Here is a 27,988-nt window from a genome sequence, read left to right as displayed (position 1 = left end):
ACTTCTTGCCATCCTAATGTAAGGCCCAGAGATCAGATGCTCAGATCTATAAAAATAACAGGAGTCGTGGTGCCCCACCTATAACTCTATCATGAAGATGTAGTTAGGGATTCCCTAGAAAAAATGGCTAAGGAGAAAAACTGGTCATCTCATGAACTCTGAGCATATCTGAACAACCCCATCTCAAGGAATATGGTGGAAGAGAATTGGGGTTTATTCCCAATGTCACCCTCAGAACTCCATGTGGGTATTCATGGCATAGATGTACAGAGGTGCAAATATATATATGCACAAAACACACTCATAGAAAAGCACACATGTATACACACATCTCCACAAAAATAAAAACATACATACACATACCACACATACATGAAAAAACAAATGCTACATACACCATACATACACTTGAGAAAATACACAAACACATGTTCCTCACACACATGAAAAACACACACATACATATACACCTTACACTCATAAAAATACACAGATACACATGCCATAAACACATGAGAAAACATACACATACACACATCACACACACATGAAAATAAAACACACATACATATACCATACACATGAAAAACACAGATTCACACATCATACACACATGAGAAAAGAAAACATACACACCACATACAGACGCCATAGTCACATGAAAAATACACATACACACACACCACACACATGAGAAAACACACCCATACACACACTTCACACACATGAAAAAACATACATACATGCACACTACACACATGAAAATGATAGTGGAACACCTAGTCTAGCATTCTATGATTCTATTTGAGTCTTCCTTGCATTATGTTTACTAGAGCACAGTTCAAAATTAAGGCCCATAAAATGACATTTAAATAACTCATACAATGAAAATTCTAATAACATACAGACTAACTTGGAGAAGTAGTTTTTTAATATTATTTTCTTTTTTCATATTTGACACTTCCAGATTAATTAACTTCACAAAACCAGTAACATTCTCAAAAACTTTCCTGTCATTCTGTTAGTCACCTGTGATGCTACCTGCATTCTCTGCTTCAGGTCTGTGACCACCCTGACTGCCTGTAGAAAAAGCAATCAAAGCAAAGATTCTGGGTTGAGACATCAGGAAGAATCTTGGCTATGTTCTTCCTCTATTCAATCTCAGGACTAAGAGACGTAACTCTCTTCAAAGCCTTGTGATGTGTGATGTGTCAGTTCATTCTCATGTTGCTGGGACAGATGCTTGAAAAGGTGACTAAAGAGAGGAAGGGTTCAGTCTGGTCACATTCAAGCAGACAGTTCATCACAGCAGAGAAGGCAAGGCAGGAGGAGCATGCGGCAGCTGCTCACATTGAGTCTTCAGTCTAGAAGTAGACATGAGAGATGAATGCTGTGCTCAGCTCACTCTTATAGTAGGTCTGCCCTCCTCAAGTAGATCAATACAGACACTTCCTTGTGATTACATCCAGAGCTTGGTCTCCCAGTGATTCTAGATCCTGTCTAGTTTCCATAGCGATTAAGCATTAAGGCTGCTTTCATCTTCATTGACCATTACATTAAAGCTAGACACAGATTTTTAAGAGGATCATATACATGAGTGTGTGTATTTGTGTATGTATGTATGTATGTATGTATGTATGTATGTATATTTTACAGTCTATAAAGCAACAATACATCTTTCTGTCATTGTTGAGATGGGGCTGCTTCATAATGGTGTCCACCTGTAATTGGGGCACTTCAGAAACCTACCAAGAGAATTATGAGTTTGAATTACATCCTGCCTCATCTAGCAACACTGTAGTCAGTTGCAGCCACCCTTCCAGAAGTAACTGAAGGCAAGAGAAGATAGGGAGAGAGTTCTTGCTCATGGTTATCTGGTCTGAGCTGAATGCCCTCTGACTCTGGCTTCCACTCATCTATATTTCATTCTGGTTGAAGCATAGTTCCAGAGTTTTCATGCCAAATCCAAAGTATTTCTCCAAGTCCCCTGGGATGAAGGAATGGACAAAATTAGGGGGGTGGATCTGTATGGTGATCTCATGCTGGTATCCAGGCAGGGAAGGGAGCATCCTAAGGGGCGACAGGAGTCAGGGGACAATCCTGTCCCAAGGGCTCTTCCTCTCTTAGGCTGTCACACTACATCATCTTGAACTTGAAAAATTAATGTAGGGAGCCAAGCTTGAACTCCAAGGGCAGCAACCAAAGACACCTGTTTTGTATCCATAAGAGGGAGTAGACTTGTGGGGGTGGGACAAGCACAGGAGAAGCTTTTCTGGACCCAGAGTCCTGGAGCGCCGAAATCCAGCATCACACACACACCTAGATACCTCTGTCTTTCATAAATGTGGATTTGAAAAAATGTATTATGCATATTCATTGTGCATAGTGCTGGGTCACATGCAGACATTTTCATGCAAATATGTTGTACTTTGTATGCCCTCTCTATGCCTCCTTTTCCTGACCCTTCTTACCACTAAAAGGTACTACTTAAGATAGAATGCCTACAGCTAGAAAGATGGCTCAGTGGATAAAATACTTGCCATGTGTCAGTGTTAGGACCAGAATTCAGAACCCTAGAACTGGATATAGTGGCTGTGATAGCTGCCTATAACTGCAGGATTGGAGAAGGAAGGAGAGAAGGTGGACCTAATTTAACCAGAATGATGGGAGCATCAAGTTCCAGGCTCAGTGTGACAATCTGCCTCAGAAAAGAAGAGAAGAGAGTAATCAAGGAACTCACCCTGAATTCACCCTCTGACATGTACATGCATTCATATGTACCCACCCACATGAAATCACATACTTGCATTCAATACACACACATGCATACACACAAACACGGAGATGGGATACATTCCTCATTTTTCTAAGGAATGAATTTGGAAAAAGGAAACAAAAAACAATAACAACAAAATCTTAAAAACCTGTTTGTATAATAGAGACTAGAAACTGGAGATGACCTGAGTCCAGTTGAGTTAAAATACAAGAAAAGATTAACCTACAACTACACCTACATATGTTCTGGTCTTTGTGTCATGGTTTTCTATAAATTTTAAAGAAAACTACAAGCACAGTGGAGAGAAAATTGGACATATTCTGCCACGGTTTAGACATTCTTAAAATGAGCTTACTTTTCTGTACTGATTTCTGTTCCCCAAATTCTTTTGAAATGTGGAAAAACTAAGGGGCTGGTAATGACCTAAGTACCCAGTAACAACAGAGAGAAGGAATTGCTCATTTCTCTTCACTCTTGAAAATTAAGAAAAACTGATAAAGCGAAAAGAATTTCCCTTGATGTTGCAAGCATTTTAGAGTTAAGCTAAACATGGAAATTGATAGGCTAATTACAACTTCATTATTTAAAGCTTTTTTCTTTAGGGCAACATTTTGATAGTTAATTAGCATGCTTTGGTGAAATGCATTTATTTATTAAGCTGTAAGGCTGGGAACTTTGCACTCAGAAATAGACATGAATAAGCAAGATTTTCAAATGTAGATGCATGCTTGTGGTCATGACTTGACATAAATGGAAGCCACAGGATGAGGGGGGCATTTTAAGTTATTATCAAATCTTGCAAGAGATGCCTAGAATGCTAAGTGGCATGGGGAAGAGATTCTCCACTAATCTAGAGTTCTTTATTTTTATTATCAATTTTTATTTTTCATTTAAATGTTTTTCATATATTATATTCCAACCATGTTTTCACATCCCCCAAGTCCTCCAAGATCATCTCCAGCTTCCTACCTGCACAACTTCTTGTAAGCTTTATCCTTCACAAACCTTGTTAATGTCTAGCTTAGTAGAAGATGGCTAGATTTGTAAGCCTGCTTCAAGCTGCAACCTGCTACTCTACTGTCACAACTTTGCCTTAAATGTATGGAGAAAATTGGGTTCATCCAAAGGACATTATTAAGTCCTAGAAGGATCTGGAAAACCCACAGGAACCACTGGCTTGAAGAAGCTTACAACCAGCCCTGGTCTGACAGCCCACATTCCTACAGTATAGAGAAGCTATGGATCACCTTAAGACATTGAAATGAAACATATTTCTTGATAAAGATCACAGCTGCTGTCTAATGGGGAAATTATTTCCTGATCCATCTTAGAGCTACCTCTACAAACTTGCCCAATCAGGAAAGAACTGGGTAATACTTTTATGATATATCTGTGCCAAAACATTTTTTATGTCATTGTCAGGTAAAGGGTAAACTCCCTTTCTCTATGTTGAGAATGTCACTAATCCTGGGACATTGCATTGCCAGAGTGAGACTATTCTCATGGCTCACTGCAAAGAGGACTCTGCTCATCTTAATGATGACAGTGTGCCTCCAGGTTGTCTGAAACCAGGAATATTCTAGCCTAGTTCTAAAAGATGTCAGGAGCATGCAAGCACAATCTACTGCTTATTCCTGTGTTCAAAAAGAATTCACTTCCAGTGACTACTGAGGCCAAATTAGAAACTGTACTCTATTCCAGCTAGCAAGCATGAGTGGCTAAAAAGTAAAAACAAAACAAAACAAAAATAACACAAAAACAGATGACAGAATCAAAATCTAATCAATGTCACACTAGTTCTTGAGGTTCTTCAGTGATGTAGTAATTACCACTACCACCTCACATGGGCAAGAGCACACACGCACACACACACACACACACACACATACACACACATGCACATACACACACACACACACAAACACATATGCACACACATGCACACACATGCACACACACATATGCACACACATGCACACACACATACACACACAGAGAGAGAGACAGAGACAGAGACAGAGACAGAGACAGAGAGAGACAGAGAGAGAGAGTGATTGGGTCAAATAGGAAGCTGAGTATGCCACCATGTCTCCACCGTGCAGGAAGACCTGCTCAGATTTTGAAATTTCTTTATGTTTTGTTGTGAGTGGCTTTTGGATTTGTGTAAAGATTTTTAAATATAAATAAATCTTAGTTTAAAATGAAAGAATATCGGACCCACTCACTAGATATTTACACTTAATTTTGTCTTTAAATAGTCCACATGCTATTCATTATTATTAATATTATTTCTCACTGCATCAAAACACTAATCTTTTAAAAGATATTCCCAAGCTTGATGCTAGTGGAATCATACTTTGGTCACAGTCACAAATAAGAGACATGAGAACTATATAAGAAGCAATCGAAGCAAGTATTCAGATGCTTAGTGAAAAAAGCAAGATTTTATTATGAAGGAAAACCAATACAGTGAGTGTGTCTTGTCCTTTGTCCTGCTCGAAATTCTCTGACAATGTCAATTGAAAAGCAATCAGCAAAGCAAGACAAATATCCTCCCTCTGGTTGGTGAGGTGCTCGGAAGAAACTTTTCCTTGTTATGGAAATACTTAGAAAAATGATCTTCCCTGTTTGGATACAAAAGTGAGCTGATGGAATTAATATTGCTAATAATCAACTCTCAGACTCCAGCAATAATCACATTATATTGGATGGAAAATCAAATTAAGTTTGGGGGGAGATTCAATGTAGTAATATTAAAGTTTGGAGTTCCTAAACTTAATTTCCACTTAAAGGATATGTTTTTCAGGAAACCTCGCTGTTAGGGTGCTTTTTTTTTTCCTTTCACTTTTGAGATTATAATGACATCATTTCTCCCCTTCCCTTTCCTCCCTCCAAACCCTTTCATATTCCTTTCCCTGCTCTTGTTCAAATTGATGGCCTCTTTCTTCCATTAATTGTTATTACATGCATAGATGTATATCTATATACATTTTTATTCCTAACTATAACCTGGTCAGTCTGCATGATGCTACTTGGGTGTGATTTTAGGGCTGACCATTTGGTGTTAGACAACCAGCTAGTGTGTTCTTCCCTAGGGAATACTGTCTCTCCTACATTGAACATTCCTTACTTGCCTATGCTATTTGTACAGGGTTTAACCCAGCTGCCTCCCACCCCCACTCCTGTCACACTTAGCATGTCTGTTGTTGTTCTTGGCCAGCTCCTGGTTAGGCAGTCATGTTGCTAAGGCCTTATAGGTGTCACTTCTGACATTACTAGAAGACACAATCTCACAGTACTCTCTGATCCTCTGGCTCTTATGGCCTTCCCACCCCCGCTTCCTCAGTGATCCCTGAGCCATAAGTACCTGAGTTGCTTTGTAGGTATAACTGTTGGCACTGGGCTCCACAACTCTGCATTTTGATTGGTTGTGGTTCTCTATGATGGTCTCTGTCTGTTGTAAAGAGAGGTTTCTTGATGTGGTGAAGGCTACACATACCTGTAGTTATAAGGACAGCTTCAGAATCTAGTTAGAGGTCCTGCTGTTTTAGTCAAGTGGTGGTTTGAAATCCTTCTCTGAGATCCATGACTTCACTAGCACTGGGTAGTTGGCTAGGTTTCCAGCACCAAGCATGGTTTCCCTTTCATCGAGTCCAATCAGAGAGCTGTTGGTTGCTGCCAAGGTATATGTGCCACTACTGCACCCTTAGGGTTATCATGATATGACTTTTGAGACACCCTTTTCCTGAAAATATTTAAGTTCAATGCATTTTTATTAGCCAAGATATAGGCCTATAAATAAAATGAATATATACATATATATGTATATTTAAGTAAAGTCATTTGTTATATGGGGAACCCTGTATTACGTTTTATGTTGTCTGATTTCAGTCATGGGTAAGAATGGCCTCTCATCATAACTGTTGGTGTCAAGAACCAGTTTTTCTGATCAGCTCCAAACTCAGGGATGTCATACATAGGTGACACCTGTTGCCATAACAACCACACGCCTTCCCAGAATTCACTTCCCACACTCACCTGTGAACAGGTTACATTACAGCCTAAGCAAAAGACAGACTTCTCCCCCACTTTTGCCCCTTTCCCCTCTGTCTTTCTGCTTTCCCCTCTGTCTTTCTGTCTTTCCCCTCTGTCTTTCTGTCTTTCCCCTCTTTGCCTCCAGTAAACCTCTCCCACGTGGGACTGCTCTGGCCCGGTGTGGTATATCCAGATGTGAGCCACTATTCTAACACATCAATAACCCCTGTTTATTCAAAGCTAATATGAACAGGATTTCTCTTCCTTGCTTGTAAGTGGAGGAAGTCTGCACAGGCTTTGTGGCAGAGTGCGATCTGCATGCTATTTCAGACTACAAGGCCAAGACAACATTGATGAGCTCAATTCCAAACACCTGCTCTCAAGACAAGTCATCACTTACTCCAAATCCATTTATGATTAAGGAAAAAAAATATCCTTTCGGATCTCAGTGAAGGTCAGTCGCCATACCGTTCGCACGGGGACTCATCATATATCCAGATTTACGATGAGTCATCTTTCTCTTTGAGCTGTACATTTTGGCTTGGCTGTTTTGTGTTTGTTTCTATTTTGAATGAAGGTGAATGCAGGTGGACTGGACATCAGGTAATCTCTTTCAGCCCTGTCCTGTCACTCCCTTCGTCTGTTGTTATCCTGATCCTTCATTGGTTCATTGAGTGTCATTTCAGCTGGTTAGAGGCAGGAGGCAGGGACATGGCTGTTAGTGTGCATAGTCATAGGAAGAAACCCTCTAATGGTATCTTCCATGCTTGATTTCATACTTTCTCAGCCGGACACTTTTGCCTGAAAATGTCGTTTTAAATGAACTCATGGAACAGCCATCAAAGCTGCAACAAATTCATAGCCATCATGGGCTGCAGAGTGAGCTCAAAGCAAGCTTCAAAGTGAGACCCCGTGTCAAAATAAAGTGTAAGAAGGGCTGGGCATGCAGATGAATGGTGGAGCTCTTTCCTAAAACGTGGCTCCATCCTCAGCTACAGGTCAAGACAGGAGTCGCTTGAAAGTTGATCTCTAGATAGCTCAGCACTTAAGTGTACTTGTCTCTCTCTCTCTCTCTGTCTCTGTCTCTCTGTCTCTCTGTCTCTGTCTCTCTCTGTCTCTGTCTCTCTGTCTCTCTGTCTCTCTGTCTCTGTCTCTCTCTGTCTCTGTCTGTCTGTCTGTCTGTCTGTCTGTCTCTCTCTCTCTCTCTCTCTCTCTCTTTCTCTGTGTCAACACGTGTACACACACACATTAGTGCAACACAGGTCCCCAGAGAGGCAATGAGAAGGGCAAGGATCCTTTAGAGCTAGAGTAACTGTGAGCTTGGCAATTGTGAGCTACCTTACCTTACATGGCTGCTAGAAATAAAACTTGAATTATCTGCAAGAGCAGCAAGAACATTTATTCTTAGTTATATAATAGGCTCAAGGTCATCCCAGGATACAGGAGACCCTGTCTCTGAAAAAAAAAATAGGACACAATACACACAATTTGAGTGACAATTTAAAAAATATCAAAGAATTATAGTTAGGCTCAGATCTATACAATTGAGACCAAAGTAAGAAAACAAAGACAAAAACAGTAATAAAAATAACCAGAGTAGTGGCCATGGGTCATTGTTCCTAAATATTAACCATTTGTTTGTCGGCATGTATCATGGAATTGTCAGTACACACTCATTTACAAGCTAAAGGGTTTCCCACAATTGGAAAGCTCCACATTGCCCCCTCCAGTGGAAGTCTCTCTGTCCCATGCTGAGGCACCATGGGGAACAGTGTTTGGGAACATGATGAGCTTTGGGTGTGGCAACTCTGAAACCTCTCTTCTTTTCTGAGGAGGGTAGAGTAATAATCCCTTCCCAATGTTACAGATTGAGGAGAGTCTGCAGGGGCACTTTTCTTCATAATTTTAGGTTAAGGATATAGGTTCTAGCATTTAAGTCACATGTTCCATGACTTCTGAGCTGAGAGATGACTCTGGGCAAGGTCTCTAAGTGGGTCAGCACCATGCTTCAATCCCATAGGCTCTCAGTAGCTAGTGGTACATGTTCATGATTAGATACAGCACAGGAGATGACCGTGTACAGCCTAGTGACTGACTAGCTACATTATCAAAACTAAAACTGTGTTATAGTGTTGTGATGCCCTTACATAGCTCAGTCTTCTGAGAGCCAGGTCTGTTCTACACACACACACATACACACGCACACCACAAATGCACTCTTACTCTCTCTCTAAATACATGTAAAATAATGTTTACTTTCTTAAATGATAGAAATAAAATCTGCAGCCAATATAATGCTGTTGTAATTTTTTTACTTATGATATAAAGTATATTAAACACTAGAAATTAATATATTTTATGTTTATCCCACATGGCACTAAGTTTCTAGTAACATTGCCCTCCAAATCATAAATCATTATTTAACACTGAATTATTAGATGTTTGTAAGGATCTTGGACAATTCTTTTTCTTTTAAGGTCATATAATCATAGAAGTCACAGGCTGGCAAAGGGAAAGAGGACTGAGGGGTGAATGTCTAAAGAAGGAATAATAAAACCAAACCATTGCTACAAACCATGGAAAAGACTAAGGGTCACTGAGTGATGACAAATTGTGTAACTTGTATTTTTAAGGAGAAAGGAGATAGATTATTAATTTACCTACTTTGCATTTAATTAAAATGTAAAATTGATATCCAAAGTCCCTCTGGGTTGAGTGTGATGCCTCAGCAGGCAAAGTTGCTTTCCTGCAAGTCCAATGACGTGAATTTGAGCCTCAGGACCCACAGAGGGATAGAAGCAGGAAGACCAGAGGTTCAAGGTTATTCTTGGCTATACAGCTAGTAGAAGGCCAGTCTGAACTGAGAGCCTATCTCAGAAAAAGACTAATAATAGTTACCACTATCTCAGACCTGGAAAGGTGGCTCAAGAGTAAAGAGTATAGTTCCCAGCACCCGCGTCATGTGGCTCACAACTCCCTGTAACTCCAGCTCGTCTGACATCCTCTTCTGGCCTCCACAGGCATACTGTATTCATGTATACATATTCGCTCATAGCCATGTACATAAAAAGAATGTTTAAAATAGTAACAAAAATCTATCATTAGCTAGAAGTACACATAAAGCAAGCGTAACTATTAGAAATGAAAATCTCTTGACCAGACGCTAGGAGAACCCAACCTCACATTTGTATGCTCTTAGGAGCTCTGGTTCAAGCTTCAGTGAGCTCAGTGTTCCTAGGGATTTAAGACACATAACTGCAGAATGACTCTGCTTGATGCTGTTTTGTGACGTTGCTGTTGCATGTTAACTAGTGAGTTAGTTAAGGTTTTGCCCTTCCCACTTACTTAGAACATGAGTTTCCTTCATACAACAAATGATGGTACAACATATAGACATACTGCCTTTATTTGGATGCTATTTTACAGTGAATTATCCATCCTCGCAGATTTGAAGAAAATGGTAGTTGCATAGTAGTTACCCCAGAAGTCCGAGCATGGATATGATTCTACGCCATCCACCTGGTGAAGCTCAGAGGGAGAAGTTAGTTTAAAATTAAAGGCCAGCAAACATGTGACCCAATGTCTGTATTGGCATGCCTTAGAAAAATTTGTTAATCTAATAGTGAATTATTCCTATCATTTACAATATTGTCATCTGCATATGAGAAGAAAACCACTGATCCACACCATTGGGAACCAAAACAAGCCACACTAATAAAGTATTGATTTTTCAACAGCACACAGATGGTAGTAGATCGACTGACCAGCATGTCACCAACTTGGAAAGAGAGAGAGGCTTATACATAGAGACAGAACATTTTTCTGGGGTTCTTGAAAACATTGGGCTATGAATAGTGGCTACTAGTGTGACCCTGTGGTTTCTGCTTTGAGACATCATCAGTATTGAGGAAAACAAGGCACAACTCAACATTGAGCATCTCTCTGCCCTTAGTTAGGTGTGCTCTGATGCTGCTAGAGGTCCTGATGCCTTGGTCAGCCTCTTATGAAAAGAGTCTATCTAACATGAGCCCAGGAAGATAGATAGCATTTGTGTTATGAACTAGGTAGTCTTTTGATTGACTTTGACAGCATTGAATCTTAAAACCTGTATATTCAGAAAAGAGACTGCCCTGCAGCCCTGACTGCACCAGTCACAAACACACTCTCACAAGAAACTGGATCATGATTCCAGTGAAATCACATGTGAGAGAGTCTGCTGGAAAATGAAGTCATACTGTCTAGACTTGCGAGATCTTTGACCATTTTTACAGATGGAGCGATCTTGTCTAAATCATTTACCACTAACTCCTTCACATATATCACAAAATATCTAGTACACACTACTCAAGTAGAAAAGAATGAAGCTCTGTCTCCCAATCCTGCCAGGGTCTGCCAAGAGTCTTCTTGATCTTGACCTGTAGGCAAGTCTGCCTGGGAGGCCTGCAGAGCAGCAGCTAACTGTGAGCTCATACTCCTGCTCTGCTGAGTCAGGTCTGCTGGCTGGCCCTCCAGATGGGGCTTGATCTACTGCACAGGCTGTGTAAGAGATTGACAGAGAAGGCTGAAGGGGAAGCCCTTCTCATTTACAAGCCTCAATAACTTGGCTTCTGAGCGATAATACATTTTGATTTGATCAAATACCCTTTCCTGAAGCTTCTGAACTCAACATTAATATGTAATGACTAAAGATAACAAGAATTTTTAAGTCCCCATAATATGGTAATTTTGCATGAAATGTAATTGATGTTTTGAGTCTTCTGCATAGCCCATCTTGTCAAGGTAAAAATGGAAGTGTGTGTGTGTGTGTGTGTGTGTGTGTGAGTGTGTGTGTGTATGTGTGTGTGTGTGTGTGTGTGTGTGTGTGTGTTCTGAGAAAAGAGTTAGGTGTCTGCAGCCTGTATGTGGCTTGAGACCAGGAATACTACAGCAAACATTTCCAGGAAGAAAGACTTAGGGCTGAACTCCATGTCCTCTGACTGAATTGAACAAAAAACCCATGACAGCTAAGTGTGACATCAATCAACTGAGCTATTTTTGGAATCGCTGGTATGTCCTGGTAACCCCAGGTTGTCAAAGGCCTCAAGATCACCCTCATCAATGGCTAAGCGCATGTAGCTTCCAGGCAGCATCAACTAAACCCGAACTTAGAAGGATGTGGATCAATCTCCCAGACACTTTTGCTCTGTTAGCTCCCTAGGCTTGCCCACTACAGCCTTGGAATTCTGCATTTTCCATGGTTGGCCCCCATGTCACAGCGGTTTTGACAGTATGTTTGCTATACCCTTGAACTGTAAAACACCATTGATTAGAGATGAACTATTATATTATTTTAAATGCCACTAAGAAGAGAGAAAAGTGACTTGACACACTATGAAATGCTGGCAGTTATCGGGGGAATCCCAATTTCACAGATATTAAGATGTGAGAAAACCAAAATGGTGTCTTAGAATCCGTGAAATTCAGACATTTAGATTGAGATTAAAAAACAAATTCCCTGTGCAGGCTACTGTGTTCATCGTTGTGACTAAATTCCTACCAAAAAAGCAACTTAGTGGAATTTATTTATTTATTTGTTTATTTATTATTTATTTATTTATTATTTATTCTAACTCACAGTTTAAAACACTACAATCCAGGAACTGTAGAGACAGCTTGGCGGTTAAGAGCACTGGCTGCTCTTGCAGAGGATCTGGGTTCGATCCACCTACATTGTGACTCACAATCTGTAACTCCAGTTCTAGGGGATATGATATATTGTCTGACCTCTGTGTGCACTGTACATATATCCATGGAACAGGCAAAACACTCCTATATGTTTGCTTTTTCCTGTTTCACTTTTAATCATGGACGGAGCTCTTTCTGGAAGGACTTAGACATTATCAGCTTTCCCACCTGTGATCTCTTCGTGTCTGTTTTATCTCGTCCTTCCCTGTTGCTATAAAAAGCAGACATCCTCTGGCAGGAACGTTTTTAGAAGAAGCCAAGAAGCAGAAATTCGGGAATGGCACCACGCCTAAACAACAGCTTTACAGCGCCTCTCTCGGTTGATTCTATCAGACATAAAGAACTCCCTTCTCTTGGCTCACTGGCTGCATTTGCTACTTTGAAGGTGATAAATATACAATGTTGCTTTCACCTGATTCCTGACAGCACTCTTGAAGCAAGCCAGGCGATGCTTAGCAGCCAGTCCTCCAGCACAGGAGGACTTGCTAGTCTCCCTGTTTCGCTCCTGCAGAGCCCAAACCACAATTCACCTCAGGCAGGCTGCGGACTTCTGTCTGGTGCTGAAAGTCTCCACTCCCAGGGATCACCTCTACCACGACCCGCATCTGCCATTAGTCAAGGACTTTACAAGTTCATCTGAGAGCTGAGTCCACTTCTGATTTCTTAAAAAGAGGTTTTGCTAATAAAATCAGGAACCTGAGGGGTATACTCAAATTTCATTTGAAAATAATGCTTATGTGAGATGCAAATCCAGAATTCCCTCAAAGTCTCCAATTTGCTCCCCAATTTCTTGAACATGTATTTATCTAATCCACAAAGTGGAATTTTCTAAAGTGGTGTATGTAGGACACATCTCCTAAGTGTTTTTAAACCTGGTCACAGCAACACAGCAGTCCTCAGGACTGCCTCCTGTATGATGCCCCTGGTTAGGCACACCTACCATGTGTCAATATTAACCTACAAAAGGAGGAAGAAAACTATCTTGCCCACCATCTCCTTGGCTTTGTCATAGTCATGGAGTGTCTCTTTGCAGATAAGAATGAGTGTGTTAGACCAGGGAGTCACTCAGACCTGCTCCTAATGTGTATGCTATGGGAACTGTCTGTAATTACAACCTGTTGATACAATCCACTAAATCGCTTAGATATGACTAGCTAATATCCAGCTCCTCACCCATTCTTCTCACCTGTTTCAGAGAATCTCTGATTTTATTAAAACTCAAGTTACCTTCATTTCTGGACTGGAAGTGTGTGCCTGAGGCAGGAGAATCACAAGTTCTGGACCAGCCTGAACCTCATAGCAAAATTCTCTAAAACAACAGAAATATCCAGTAGAGAGATTGGTTTTTCTAAAATATTTACCACTCATCATTTTTCCCCCCAGGAAGCCTAGAAATGCACCACTATGGCTAAAATACTAAAGCAAATCTTAGCTGTTGTTAATAAGAGATATACGTGCCTGGTTTTGTTTAAAATTATTTATGCCACTTGCATACAAACAACATCAACTGGAAACACAGACAACTCTTGTGAATGTAACAAGCCCTCTTGAAAGTCGACAAAAGGATTAAGTGTCACTGTCTCCCACATCTGGTGTGGCAGTTTATTCTGTTCCAAGATATTTTACATTATTTTATTCTCTGTGACTCTGGAGTTTGTCAACATGCCATCATATTTGGTGATTACACAATACTAATTTCATGCCTCTAGCTTTGTCTAAAGGGGGCTAGACAGAGCAGTGAAATCAATTTCTTCCCCATCTTTGTGGGAAGAGACAACGGGAAATTGAATGCATAATCTGCATTGAGGGCATATTAGCATTATAACTCAGCAATCTGTCACGCACACTGCAAGCCCCAGGTGCAATGTGAGTGGCACTGTGTCTGGACAGTGATGCCCAGCCAACTCTTTGGCTAAAAGACCGAAATCCCTTTGTTTAACCCTTGACTTCCTTTGTTACCTACCCTGTTTCAACTCCATGTGATCCAGGACACTCTCTGGAAGCCTAAAGGACTCAGAAGCAAGATCCTGAATCAGGCAATGCCTCTTTTGTCCCAGGCACCCCTCCATGCAATGGCTAGCTGTTCAATTGTTCTCTTCTGAGTCCCATGTAGCAGGGCAAGGGAAATTGTTAGTCACTTCAACTAATGTTCTAATGTGTGTCTATTTCCCAAGAAATTACCCCAGCAGGCTCTCTGAGAGCTTAAGGTGTTTGGTAACTTCCTCAGTGGAGACACCCCTGGCACCTGCTTGTTTGTAACAGATATGGCAGTCTACTTGCAAACCTCTTTCCTCCCCTGTGGGTTAAAAGTGGGGTCCAGTATCTGACCCAATACAGGGCTAGGGCCACTCATGGAGGTGGACTTGGGAAGTTTGACTGTGCCACAGATGCCACACCGCTGTCAGGTGGGTGTGGTGCTGTCAGAAGCCTTGAGACCCTGCTCCAGGGGTTGGGAAGGTGCAGTCTGAGGTCCCCATGGACCTGCCAGAATGAGCTCCATCCCCCGTTCTGTTCGGAGGCCAAGGATGACAGGTTCTAGCTGTTGGGCACCACAGACACAGCTGAATGCTGCAGAAGAGCTGAAAACAGAGTCGGGAGCCAAAGGGCTGGTTCTGGCCCGGGGCCAAGAGGAAAAGGGCATAGGGAAAGCACCGGCTGGGTTCTGCAGGGATGAGAGTCTTTGGTTTGCTTGACTTGGGTTGGTGGAAGCCATGTCTGGTAACACAGAGGCCTTCCCGCGGTAGATTAGCTCGTTAGAGGAAGACCTGCTCTACTGCTCCAGCACGGCAGATCCCAATGAGAAGAGACAGTCCATGGTTGTAAGGCGTTTATTGTAGAAAGGCAGAGAGAGGGAGAGAGTAGGGAAGTAGAGACCAGCCATGGCCATGTGGAGAGAGGGGGGAAGAGAAGGCAGAGAGAGAGGGAGCAAGAGGGCAAGAGAGAGGCAAGAGAGTAAGAGAAAGAGGAGGGGGCAAACAGCCCCTTTCATAGTGGGCTGGCCTCCCTGGCTGTTGCCAGGTAACTGTGGGGAGGAGCATGCCTAGCTGTTGCCAGGTAACTGTGGGGAGGAGCATGCCTAGCTGTTGCCAGGTAACTGTGGGGAGGAGCATGCCTAGCTGTTGCCAGGTAGCTGTGGGGAGGAGCATGCCTAGCTGTTGCCAGGTAACTGTGGGAGTGGAGTCCAGACAGAATATCAAGGACTTGGGGCGCTGCCCTACGTGACTGATGGCTACACACCTCTCTGTGGGATCTGTGGGAGGCTATAGCTGCGACATGAATCAGGGGTCCAAGGGGCATGGCCAAACACCTGCAGTCCCTCGTAGGCAGAAGTCACTTACTGGGTTTCTGGGGTTCAAGGTCCAAGCTTGACCAGGGACCAAGCTGTCTGTGCACAGTTCACCACCCCACGCTCCCCCATCACACCACTTCTGGCCATCCAAGGTATCATGCCTTTTTAGTTCCTCATTCCAATCCAAATCTCACATCATGAAAAGTACTGTCTGTTAACATGAGAAATGCAAACTTGAAGGCTCACGGAGCATGAGATAGTCTCTTTCAGTTACGTGCATCTTAGCTCTAAAGAATCGGGTGGGGAAACAAGTCCTGGAAGTTCATTCACTTATATTTACTATCTCTTTATCTTAAAGTAATTATAAAGTCATGGCAAGTTATCAAAACTTTTCAGAAGTTCCTGTATGCACTCAGATTCTCCAGTTGTTTCAAATTATACAGTTATGGCAGGCTATCAATGAAAGAAAATCCACCCCTGATAGGATTCAGTTAGTAATTTTAACATAAAAGCAAAAAGATCACTCTAAAGTTCTTTTAGATCTTTCTAAACCTGAGATGTTTTAAATTCCTTTCTACATTCCATTTCTATTTACAAGTGCTAACTACACAGATGGTCCTGGGACACCCGAGGTTTTCTGTCTACACAGCATATAGAGGACTCTCCACCTCGGTAGAGATGGTACCCAGGCTTTACTGGAGCATAAAGCCAATATCTGAACAGGAAAGTGGCAGAGATCCCGCATCAGAAGGCATGGGTGCGAGGTCTCAGTTTTCTGGGTTCAAGAGTGACCCTGAGGTGGACTGTCTTTTTGACTAAGGGACTTACTTGGAGAATTACTATGACATAGATAGATGTCTATGTCATTAGATAACATGATGAGGTTCTGAGTCAGTTGGGGCGTGGTCCCCCCTTACAGGTTATGGGGCAGAGTACTATACCATGTAATTGACAACCACCCCAAGTCATGTTGTCTCTGATTTCCATGTAGCAGAGTGAGTGGGAAGATCGGGCTCTTTAGTTAATGAGTGTCCATCATATCGGATGTACACCCTGTACTTCCTAATACCTTAGAGTGCTTGGTAAACTTCCTTTGTGAAAGAAGAACTACAGATTCAGTCACCGGACAGTCTTTTATAGTAGCTGAGGGTCCAGGGAAAAAGAGGCCTGGGTAGCCCTTAGTTAAAGGATAACAATAGGTTTGTGACCTTGAGATAGCCGCTGACCTCAACAATCTTCATTGTCTTCACGGATGGGACAGAGAGAGATTGTTTCTGCCCACTTCACAGAGTCATCATGAGGAACAAAGTCGGTGGCAGATGAAAGGGCCAAGAATCCTGGCTCTGGAGTGCCACCATGAAGTTTGTTTGTATTTCTGAAACTACAGCTGATAATAGACATGCAGTTTTTCGTTTGTTTCATTTTGTATTTTAAAAGTAACCTTATATTGAAAATCGGAAGAAGATTCGCTCTTCACTAGCCACACAGGCCAGAATGTTCCACTCTGTGTAAATGATCTTCCTATTTTCCTATTCTTAGTAGGACAGGGAGTGTCAACATATCAGACAAAGTCATTATCCACATACCTCCGAGGTATCGAATCTTTAGAATCAGTACTTCTCGGCACCCTTTCTCTCAGGTTGGATGCATCTTGAGCACCGGGTGCTTTAATCTGGGCTACAGGCTCCTTCCTTTATTCGTAGCATGGGATAGATAGCTATTCCTATCACTGCTAAGAGAGTTACAGCCAACCACATTAGCCAGCGATGGTTTATGAAGTAGAGGTGGAAATCGCCCAAGTTTCATCATCCCTTGGTGATTTGAATATTTGAATAACATTATATAAACTCCCATCTCAGAGTTTATATTATATAAACATCTCAGAGTGGTGAATTCTGGTTTGTGAGTAGCAAGACTTGTCCTATTGGGGCAAGAAGGGTAAAGAAACATGTAAAGGGGACCCTTCAATCAAGAAAGCAAGGTTTTTGAACTGAATATTTTGGCACTATAATAAAAATGTTGAGATATCTTTTTTCCCTATTCTTCTCCTCTTCTATACAGGCTGGCATGGCTCTGACTTATGACCCCACAGCTGCCCTACAAAACGGGTAAGTAGACTCCATTCTCTCAGTTTTTATTTTTCTAAGAAGTCTATGGCCTCTAAATCCCCACCAAAGAAAATTGCCATATATAGTGGTTTTTTTGTGTATGGTCTCTTAGCAAGACATTTTCTACTATTGGCTCCCTCTTCTCCAACATGTCCACAGTTCTAAGCCTTTCTCTTAGCTCATCTCTTCTAGTCCTCTGTTGTCTCAAAACTGGTATGAAAGAAAGACCAGGTGTGGAGAGAGCATCAGCATTACTTGAGATAGTCACCTGTGTCTCTAGGACTCAGCTGCCCAACTGTCTCCATTGAGGTCAACTTTGAATGATGCCAAGTATTTGGTCAGGCACATTTCTGCAATGGAGTTAGGTCATGGTCATATTTATTCAGCTAGCTGTATCTTCATTTTAATCTGTCTGGAAACATGTAGCCTCTCATTTAGCTTTGAATCCTGCCTCCAAAAACTAAGACTGTTAAGCCACATAGTGTGGCCTTTCTAAAACTGTTATGTAATTGAGTTACTTTTCTATCTCTCTGCTTCCATTTGCTTGGCTTTGTATGACTTGCCATTGGCCCTGAGCATTTGCTAGCTGTCTGTTTCCATCCTAGGATTAAGGTAGGATCAGTGATCTTGACCTGTGTGTTTTTTATTTATGGAGTTCCTGCTATTAGAAATGGAAAGAAGACAATTATTTTATAGTTAATCATATATCAGTAGTTTAAACACAGTTGTGATCATTGCTGTTTAGATCAATAATTATTTTGCTGAGCATAGGAGTAAAATTGAGATGTTATACTGGCTTACTCATAAACCATTAAATATATAGCTTCAAAATTATGGGTGTCATCCACACAACAGCATGGCCACTATCCCAAGACGGCATTAGAATTAACCTCAAAACCATGTGTTCTCTTTGACTTTCCCTCTAGCTCAGTTGTTTGCAAAACTATTGTAGAATGCTTTGACTCTAGAGTGCATCCCAGAGCTTACGCCTGAAGAGCAGACATGGTTTATTTCAATTCCTGCACTGTGCCATTTGGGTGAGAGCAAACGTTCCCATTTTTCAAATAATAAATCATTAGGTCTGCCATAGGTGGAAAAGATAATCAAATACCACATTTTTCTCTTAGGAGAGCCTGACATCTCAAGTCCATCTGGGTCAGTAAAAAAGACAGCACTGCTAGGCATGGTGGCACACACCTTTAATCCCAGGCAAAGGCAAGCAGATCTCTGGGTTCAAGGCCAGTTTGGTCTACAGAGTGAGTTTCAGGATAGCTGGGGCTGCAAGGAGAAACCCAATCTATAAAAAGAAAGAGGGGGGAGAAGAAGGGAGGGAGGGAGAGGGAGAGGGAAAGAAAGAAAGGAAGAAATGAAGGAAGAAATGAAGGAAGAAAGAGGGAGAAGAGAAGGAGGGAAGGAAGGGAAAAAAGAAAGAGAAAGAAAGAGAAAGAGAGAAGAGTGAGACAGCAATAGAGAGACAGAGAGCACATACTGTGGCTGCCATGGGATTTGGCCTGGCATTTGGGGGTGGTGACTTAGATCATTAGAACAATGGGCATCAGGGAGATGGGGGACACTTTCTGAGGATATGAGTTTCCTGAGCAGAGGGGAGAGTTAGCTACCAACCATTTCCAAGAGGAGAAGTTTCTCCTGGGGGAACTATGCAGGTACAGAAAGTTATGCTGGAGCAAATTTGAAAGTTTAAAATCCACCTCTTCATTATGGTATGGCATAAATAATGAAGAAGTCATTGAAGCAGAAAGATCTTAGAATGGGGGAAATCACTAAAGAAAGATTAAAATAGCCTAAGGCTGGGGAGAGAGCTCAGTCAGTGAATGTTCGCCTTGTTAGCATGCGACTAGAATCTACAGTGAGGAAATGCTGGGCAAAGTGGCCCCAAACTGTAACCTCAGCACTGGAGAAGTAGACTCAGAGAGCTCTCTCGGGCCAAGTGGCCAACCAATGTACGTGACATCTTCCAGACCAGTGAGAGACCCTGTTGTAAAAACCATGGTGGACAGTGTCCTGAGGAATGAGAGAGAGAGAGAGAGAGAGAGAGAGAGAGAGAGAGAGAGAGAGAGAGAGAGTATTAAAATGATCTAGTTACAAAACCACAAGAGTGTGTTCTAGGAAGCTTGATGTCTAAATGAAAGAGCGAACAGAGGAGTGAACTGTCCCAAGGGACTGTCCATCTAGCAAGGTCTCCCACTTAACTGTAACAGTGAAGAGCCAGGCCCTGTTTCTGCTGCTCTCGATTGTACTGATAGAAACTGAGATGAGAACCTTGCCATGAGCCCAGAACTTTCTCTGGATCCCTGCTCTTCCCTCAGCTTTTAGTCTTCCCTCAGAGTTTGGCTTTTTCTCACTGTCCCCTTCTAATGAGCCCCAGCTGTCTTTCATTCTTCTCAATCTCAGATGTTTATATTCTGTATCCAAAGCCATGGCCACTGGTAGGCTCTGTCATTTGTGTTTGCAGCTGCTTCTTAGATATCATCAAGTAGCATCCTATTTCCTAACAAGGCAGGCAAACCTTCTATGTGTTTCTCATGTCTTGAGTTAATGGGACTTATGGGGCCAGAAAATGGCTCAAAGGGTAAGACAGTTTCTGCACAAGTCTGATAGCCTGAGACAGTTGATCTGATTTCAATCCTGGAACATAAATAAGATGTTGGGACCCATGTACAAAGCCAGACACAGTAGCAGACTTCTGTCATCCCAGAATTTCTATGATGAGATGGGAGTTGGGCACTAGAGAATAAACTCAAAGCCTGTGGTCAGATAGCCTGCAGTATGCAAAGACGTTGTCTCAACAGGGGAAAGGTGGGAAGCAACTCCTGTCAGTGGTTCTCTGAGCTACACACACACACACACACACACACCACACACACACATACACACACACACAGGCACACACATACACACAGGCACACACATCGGCACACACACACACATAGGCACATACACACACAGACACACATGCACACAGACACATATACATACACAGTCACACACAGACACACACAGACATACACATACACACACACATACACACGGACACATACAGAGACACACAAATACACACACATACACACACAGACACACACAGTCATACACATACACATACACACAGACACACACAGATACACATGCACATACACACACAGACACACACAGACACACACAGACACACACACAGACACACATATACACACAGACACATATAGGCATATACACACATACATACACATAGACACACACAGTCACATACACAGACACACACAGAGACACACACACAGACACAGACACACACACACAGAGCAGAATGTATTAGCCTGTCAACCATTGTCATGTTCTTTACAAGCAGAAAGGAGTTTTATATGCTATCGTGGAACTGAAAGAAATACGAAGATTGTGGCAAAATACTCTTGTTCTTACTTTTAAATGTTTTTCTTGCCTTTGGTTTTATTAGGCCCTATGGTAACTCTCTAGTTGGAAGCCACTGGTAGAACAGCCATTTTTATAAGTATAATGTCAAAATGTCTTCACATATTTTCTCAGCAAAGTTCCCCTCAGGTAAATAGGAGCTCCTCTGAGGGGCACAGACCCTGTTAGATCACCTGCTCATCAGTCTAGAGAATCTGTGTAAATGTCCAGGGTGAGGCATGTCCCATCAGGTGGAAACAACCTAACAAAGAGAAGTATTCACTACTACCAAGAAGAAACTACCCTACAGCATGGCTCCATCACAGGCTGGATCCAAAGACAGGCACAAGTTGCTCCATTCCCCTTAGAGACACCGAATACTGCTTAATGCTCAGCTAGAAGAATTCAACAGCAACCCTCTCTGTTTTGACTTAAAGGATCTTCCAATGCAGAAAGTCATTCACTGTTGTAATTGAGAACAAAAAATTTCACTTTATCTTGGCTCTAATAAACATATAAAATCACAATTCTAATAGGAGATAAAACACTGTTGCAAGAGATGCATAAGTGCTAACATTTGCTTATATTCAATGTTTAAAAGATTTATTTTTAAATTGTGTGTTATGTGTCTGCATGAGCATGGGGTGCATGAGCTGGAGTTGCAGGAGATGGAGGGTCACTGGAAATGGGTGCTGGGGACTCAGCTCAGGACCTCTGCAGGAGCAAGAAGCATCCTTAAGTGTCCAGTCATTTCTTCAGCCCAGCATTCACTTGTATATGTACAAAATACCAGAAGAGTAATACACAAGCAATGAAATTTACTCCCTGCGAAGACCCAGCAGTGTTTCAGGAAATAAATATGGAAGGGGACTTTAATTTTTACCATTTACCTGATTCTATGTAATTTTTTTCAAAGATTAAAATTGATTGCATCAGACCATAGAGGGGAAGCTGTGTTCTGAAGAGGACTTGCAAGCTCTGTGAAGCTCCAGCAGGAGCTGGTCTCTCACAAGGCCTCCATATTGTAGGAAAGACTGTATTCGGTGGTCCTCTGGTGTCTAGTAACTACATACTAAGGCAAAAGGTTTTCTGAGTATAATATGGGGCTGGATTCTAGTGTTTTCTCAGTGCTAAGACCAAATTCCTAAAAAAGAAGCAGTTTAAGGGGGTGCGAGGACTTTTGCCTCACATGGTTTGATGGTGCAGTCTGTTCTGTAGAGAAGGCAGCACAGTGGGGGTGATCAGATAGGTTTTTGACAGTGGTGGCCAGAGAATGCGGGTGCTTGGTCACATCAACTCAGATCTGGAAGCAAGGTACAGTCTGGAAGCAGAAACTGGAAACATGCTACATACTTCCTGAAAGCCACTTCCTAGATTCAGAATCCTCTCAAAATACGAGCATCAGCTGCAAGGATGAGTGTTTAACTCCATGGCCCAGGGGACAGCACTCCACATTCAAACCACAACAGGGACATTACACTCACGAATCATGGCCTCTGTGGTTGCATCCACAAGAGGAGCACAGGATCAAGCCATTCAACCTCCTAGCCTGGAGGAGGGGCTAATGAAGGCCCACCCCCAGCTGCGTAAATCTATTCTGCTGAGGAGGAGGGGGTCTGCGTTCTTTAAAGATGTCCTTCCTGGAGAATCGCCCACGGGCCACCAGATAGCCCCACGCCCACGCACAAGCAAGCAGTACTAGGACTTCTCAGTAAGTTGTAGAAATAAAAAGAATAAATAATATAAAAATAATAAATAGTATAAAGAGGACATGAAGTTGCAGGGGAGTTGGAGAAGAGGTGGAACAGAATTGCAGGGTGGATATGATCTTCGATATATTGGCAAAGAATAAAAAAATCAAATGCCACATTAATACTGCATGGTGAAATGAGAATGGAGAATTTGTTTAGTTTATGTGCTAGTTTGTCAGCCGATGTAACACCATCATAGTAAGACTTTACTGTTGGTAGTCACTGGGAAATAACAATTTCATCTCTCTGAATCCATCCAAGTTACCACTTGAAATTGGTTCAGTGTCACTTTTACCTAAGAGTCGGAGGTTAAAGGGTCAAAGTCATAACTGAGAAGGGAAACCTGAATAATCCTTTTACCATAGATCAGCTTAGCAAAATAAAAATGCTCATCCTCCTCTACTCGCTCAGTGCAACTCCATTACAATTTGTTATTACTGTCCCCTGTTGTTTTTATTTTCCTAGCAGTCCACTATGAAATCCCATCACTTTCAAATATGACTTGGGGGAATGAGACACAAACCTTCTACATCCCCAGCACATCTTTCCCATGACCCTCTCCCCACGATGTGTTGCATAAAGCCCCCCAGAGGGTTTCGTTGGAGTACAATGTATTCCTGTGAGAGACAACAAGAGAATGTCTCCTGTGGTGTTCTTTGCCAGCTGTTTTCTATGAGTATTTGATATTAAGTGATATGGAAACATCACACCATTGCTCTGAGAAGGAAATGAATGGAAAGCTATGTTGGTATTACAGTAATATGTTGTGACTATTATATACAGACATATGTTGGTGTTACAATAAAAATGACCAATATGGTATTAATCTTATCCTGATGGTTTTAGCCTGACCAATTGGTTCCAACTCTAACAATATTGCTCATGGACATGAAACACAAGCTCTTACTGTTTATTTGGTGTACAAATGGGATTTTGTATGTTTTCTTTATGGTAAAAACATCCCACCCTGGGGTTATTGATATGTCTGTGTTATTTTTATTGCCAGTGAAATAAGATTTTACTATATTACCATTGACTGCAAATCCCCCTGAGATGACTTTTCTTTAGGCAAACTGATATCCCATTAATGACCCTACACTCTCATTTTCCTGGGCTTAGGAAAGATACTTGCCTTTAATGCCAGAAAACTCAGAAACTCCTTGTGTTCATTAAAAGTGCACATGTAAAAAAAATAAATAAAAAATAAAAAAAAATAAAAAAATAAAAAAAAAAGTGCACATGTGGGGCTGGGGAGATGGCTCAGTGGGCAGAGCCTGCAGTACATGAGTGGGGTTCTGATCTCCCCTGCCCCTATGAAGCAGCTGCTATAACGTGAGTCTATAATCCCAGCACTCCTACAGGAGGGTGGGAGGTGTGGACAAGAGAACTGCTGGAGTTCAGCAATGGACTAGCCTGGGGTAGGCAGCAGCAAAATGAGAGAGAGACCTTGTCTCCAAAGCACAGTGGAAAGTGAAAACCAACATCTGAGTCTGTCCTCCAACCTCCACAAGCGTCATGTGGTGTACAAGCACCCCGATACACACTACACACAAAGATGAACAGGTTTTCAATGGGCAGCTTAGTTCTATGGATTGTATCTGGTTTTCTCTTAGCTCTTCATTATTAGGTGTCTAGGTCACGTGAAACCCCATCCATATGCCCACCCCAGGCCTCTTAGTGTCAGCCTGACTAGCAGCAGTTCAAGCTGGACCACTTGTGGGTTGTATTTTTCCCCATGCATTTCAGAGTAGTATGTAGGATCTCAGAACTTCCCAGTGGATGTCAGCGGCCTCTGGTTATCTCCAGACATTGTCAAAGGAAGAACTGCCTTGAGATCAGAACACCCAGTTAGATGTACAATGAAAGCTTTTGTGGGGTGGAAATCATGACCCCAAATATGTATGTATATACATATGTGTGTATATCTGTGTCTATATGTCTGTGTGTCTGTGTGTCCATATGTGTGCTTGTGTGTGGGTGTGTATATCTGTTCATGTTTCTGTGTCTGTGTGTATGCTTGCATAGGTGTGAATCTGTGTATCAGTGTTTGTGTTTCTGTAACTGTGTAACATGAGTGCCTTCCAGAGCACCCATATGACTCAAAGCCATCTGTAACTACAGTCACAAGGGATCTGATACCCTCTTCTGGCCCCTCAGTCACTGCATGAATATGGCACATATTGATGCAGGCAGACGCTTAAACACAGAAGGAACAATAAATCTTAAAAATCACTAAGCATTAAAAACAAAGCTCTTAAGAGAGTAAACTACTTTTGGTTGAACAGTTCCCACAGGCATCCATTCCCAATGCCTTATAGCAGGACTCACCAGCCATGATACGTGCATTCCCACATAGAAATTTCAAAGTCAAATATATTCATGGAGTGCCTCTGTAGTATGTACTTTCTACTACCCTGCTTTAAGCTCAGAGTGGACATTGCTACCAGCCACCGCCCTGGTTCCCTTGAACATTCAGATGAAAGACACACACACACACACACACACACACACACACACACACACACACACTTATTTTTGATACGCATTTTAGCTCAATGGCCAAGCACTTCTAAGCCTCCCAAAGATAACATGCCCTTACCTTCACTCCCAGATCAACACCTCTAATTCTGCCCTCAACTTGGCTGCCAGGTTACCTTCTCCTTGCTCCATACCCTAAATCTGCCCTCATCTTAGTTTCATTTCTAATCTTCTGCCTGCTACCCCAGGCCCAGTTGGGGAGGTGGCCAATGGCCACTCCACTCGAGATCTCACATGGTGCTCTCTCCCTCCAAAGCATGGTCAATCTCCTTTTTTCCTCCTGTGTCTCCAAGCCTGCCTGCAGGAACCTGGAAGTCTCACCTCTTCTGCTTAGCCATTGGCTACTAGCATTTTTATTTATCAATCAAGAACCAATTGGGGAAGAGGACCTTCAATCTTCACATGCAGATTCCCGACCCAAGCATCAGAACCACTCCCTACATGCCTCTATCTTGGCTATGATGACTACAAGTTGGGTTGATTTTCTATTAGTTGTTCCCCATTACATAATACCTCCACATGAGGCACTTATCTGGATTTATTTAGATAGATGCCAATATGAAAGGGCTGGGATTTGTTTCTATGTTATGTACATGTTTGTCCAGGTTTATGTGGACAAGTACATGTGTATGTGTGCTTGTATGCCTGCATGTGTGAATGTGTATATATGATGTGTCTCTCTGTGGTATGATGTATGTGTTTGCATATGTATATGCACATGTATATGATGTGTGTATGTGCTTTTACATTCACATTTAGGCCAGAGTTTAACCTCAGTTGTCATTCCCTGGAGATTCTCACCATAGTTTTTGAGATAGGCTCTCTCACTGGCCAGACTCTCATCAAGTAAGGTAGACTGGCTACTCAGTGAGACCCAGCCAGCCATCTTCCTATCTCCACTACCCCAGTACTGGGATTACAATGGCACATTCACAGCCACAGCTGATCTTCTTAAGTGTGCTCTAGGAATTAAACCCAAGCTTTATATTTGTCCTTTATTGACTGAGCTGTCTCCTCAATCAGACATTGCTTGTAAAACATGTATAAACATGTGGCAGGGGCTCAAGTGTGTTTCGGTCCTTCCTTCAGAGTCAGTATTTCTCTTTTGGGCAAAGCCCTTCTAAGCCCCAGCTGCCACAGCTGCCTCTCCTGGAGTAGCCTAAAAGAGTGGCCTTGCAGCAGGATCACAGAATTGGGTTAATATTAGGGGCTCTGCCCACTCTTTCCAGTGCGTTTTCTGTTCTGGGTGACTCTGACTTGAATGGTCATTTCAAAACAGAATGGTTAGTATGAAATGCCACTCTTATTTAATGGATGGGATTAGAGCAGATAGAAGAAAAGCACATTAAATTCCACCCCCCCCAGGTTCCTCCTGTGATGTCCTTTTACTTAGTTCCTTAATTTATATTTCTGTTCTCTGCATCCTCCACAGAATAACTTCGCAAACTCTGTCAATACAATTTTTACTGCTTTCATTTTTAATATTTGGGTTGGAACACTTTACAAAATAGACTGTCCATACTAAAATGTAGCATGTGGTTTTTCTGACAGTTTGAGGGTGACAGTGGGCTTATGTAACAAGTACCGTCACTGTATGCGGCATGAGACAGACTCTGGGTACCTGGTCATGTCTTATCAGCCTAGGGCAGGTCTCTTTGCCCACTGCCTCATAAACAAAATTTGTCAAAGAGCTAAACGGGCTTATTAAAGCTAACCAGATCTTCCACCACAAAGTACTGCTGTGCCTGGTTACGAACGCCAAGGACTGCCATGTGTGGTTACGAACGCCAAGGACTGCCATGCCTGGTTACGAACGCCAAGGACTGCCGTGCCTGGTTACGAACGCCAAGGACTGCTGTGCCTGGTTACGAATGCCAAGGACTGCCATGTGTGGTTACGAACGCCAAGGACTGCCATATGTGGTTACGAACGCCAAGGACTGCCATGCCTGGTTACGAACGCCAAGGACTGCCATGCCTGGTTACGAACGGCAAGGACTGCTGTGCCTGGTTACGAACGCCAAGGACTGCTGTGCCTGGTTACGAATGCCAAGGACTGCCATGTCTGGTTACGAACGCCAAGGACTGCCATATGTGGTTACGAACGCCAAGGACTGCCATGTGTGGTTATGAACGCCAAGGACTGCCATGTGTGGTTACGAACGCCAAGGACTGCCATGTGTGGTTACGAACACCAAGGACTGCCGTGCCTGGTTACGAATGCCAAGGACTGCCGTGCCTGGTTACGAACGCCAAGGACTGCCATGTGCGGTTACGAACGCCAAGGACTGCCATGTCTGGTTACGAACGCCAAGGACTGCCATATGTGGTTACGAACGCCAAGGACT

General features: G+C 42.4%; 1 protein-coding gene across 14 annotated transcripts in view; it reads left to right on the top strand.

The window, feature by feature from the left end:
* The window catches only part of Rbms3 (RNA binding motif single stranded interacting protein 3), a 1,349,634-nt gene that overhangs the window by 1,203,847 nt on the left and 117,799 nt on the right, over positions 1 to 27,988 (top strand). For all 14 annotated transcript variants that reach the window (XM_031343072.1, XM_031343074.1, XM_031343069.1 and 11 more), the window contains one exon: positions 17,886 to 17,932. In XM_031343072.1, the coding sequence (XP_031198932.1) occupies positions 17,886 to 17,932 (47 nt within the window). The remainder of the gene's footprint in view (positions 1 to 17,885; positions 17,933 to 27,988) is intronic.

Source organism: Mastomys coucha, unplaced genomic scaffold (genome assembly GCF_008632895.1).
Source record: "Mastomys coucha isolate ucsf_1 unplaced genomic scaffold, UCSF_Mcou_1 pScaffold23, whole genome shotgun sequence".
In the NCBI taxonomy this organism is placed as follows: domain Eukaryota; kingdom Metazoa; phylum Chordata; class Mammalia; order Rodentia; family Muridae; genus Mastomys; species Mastomys coucha.
The sequence above is the reverse complement of the archived record's forward strand: the minus strand, read 5'-3'. Positions and strand labels throughout refer to the sequence as shown.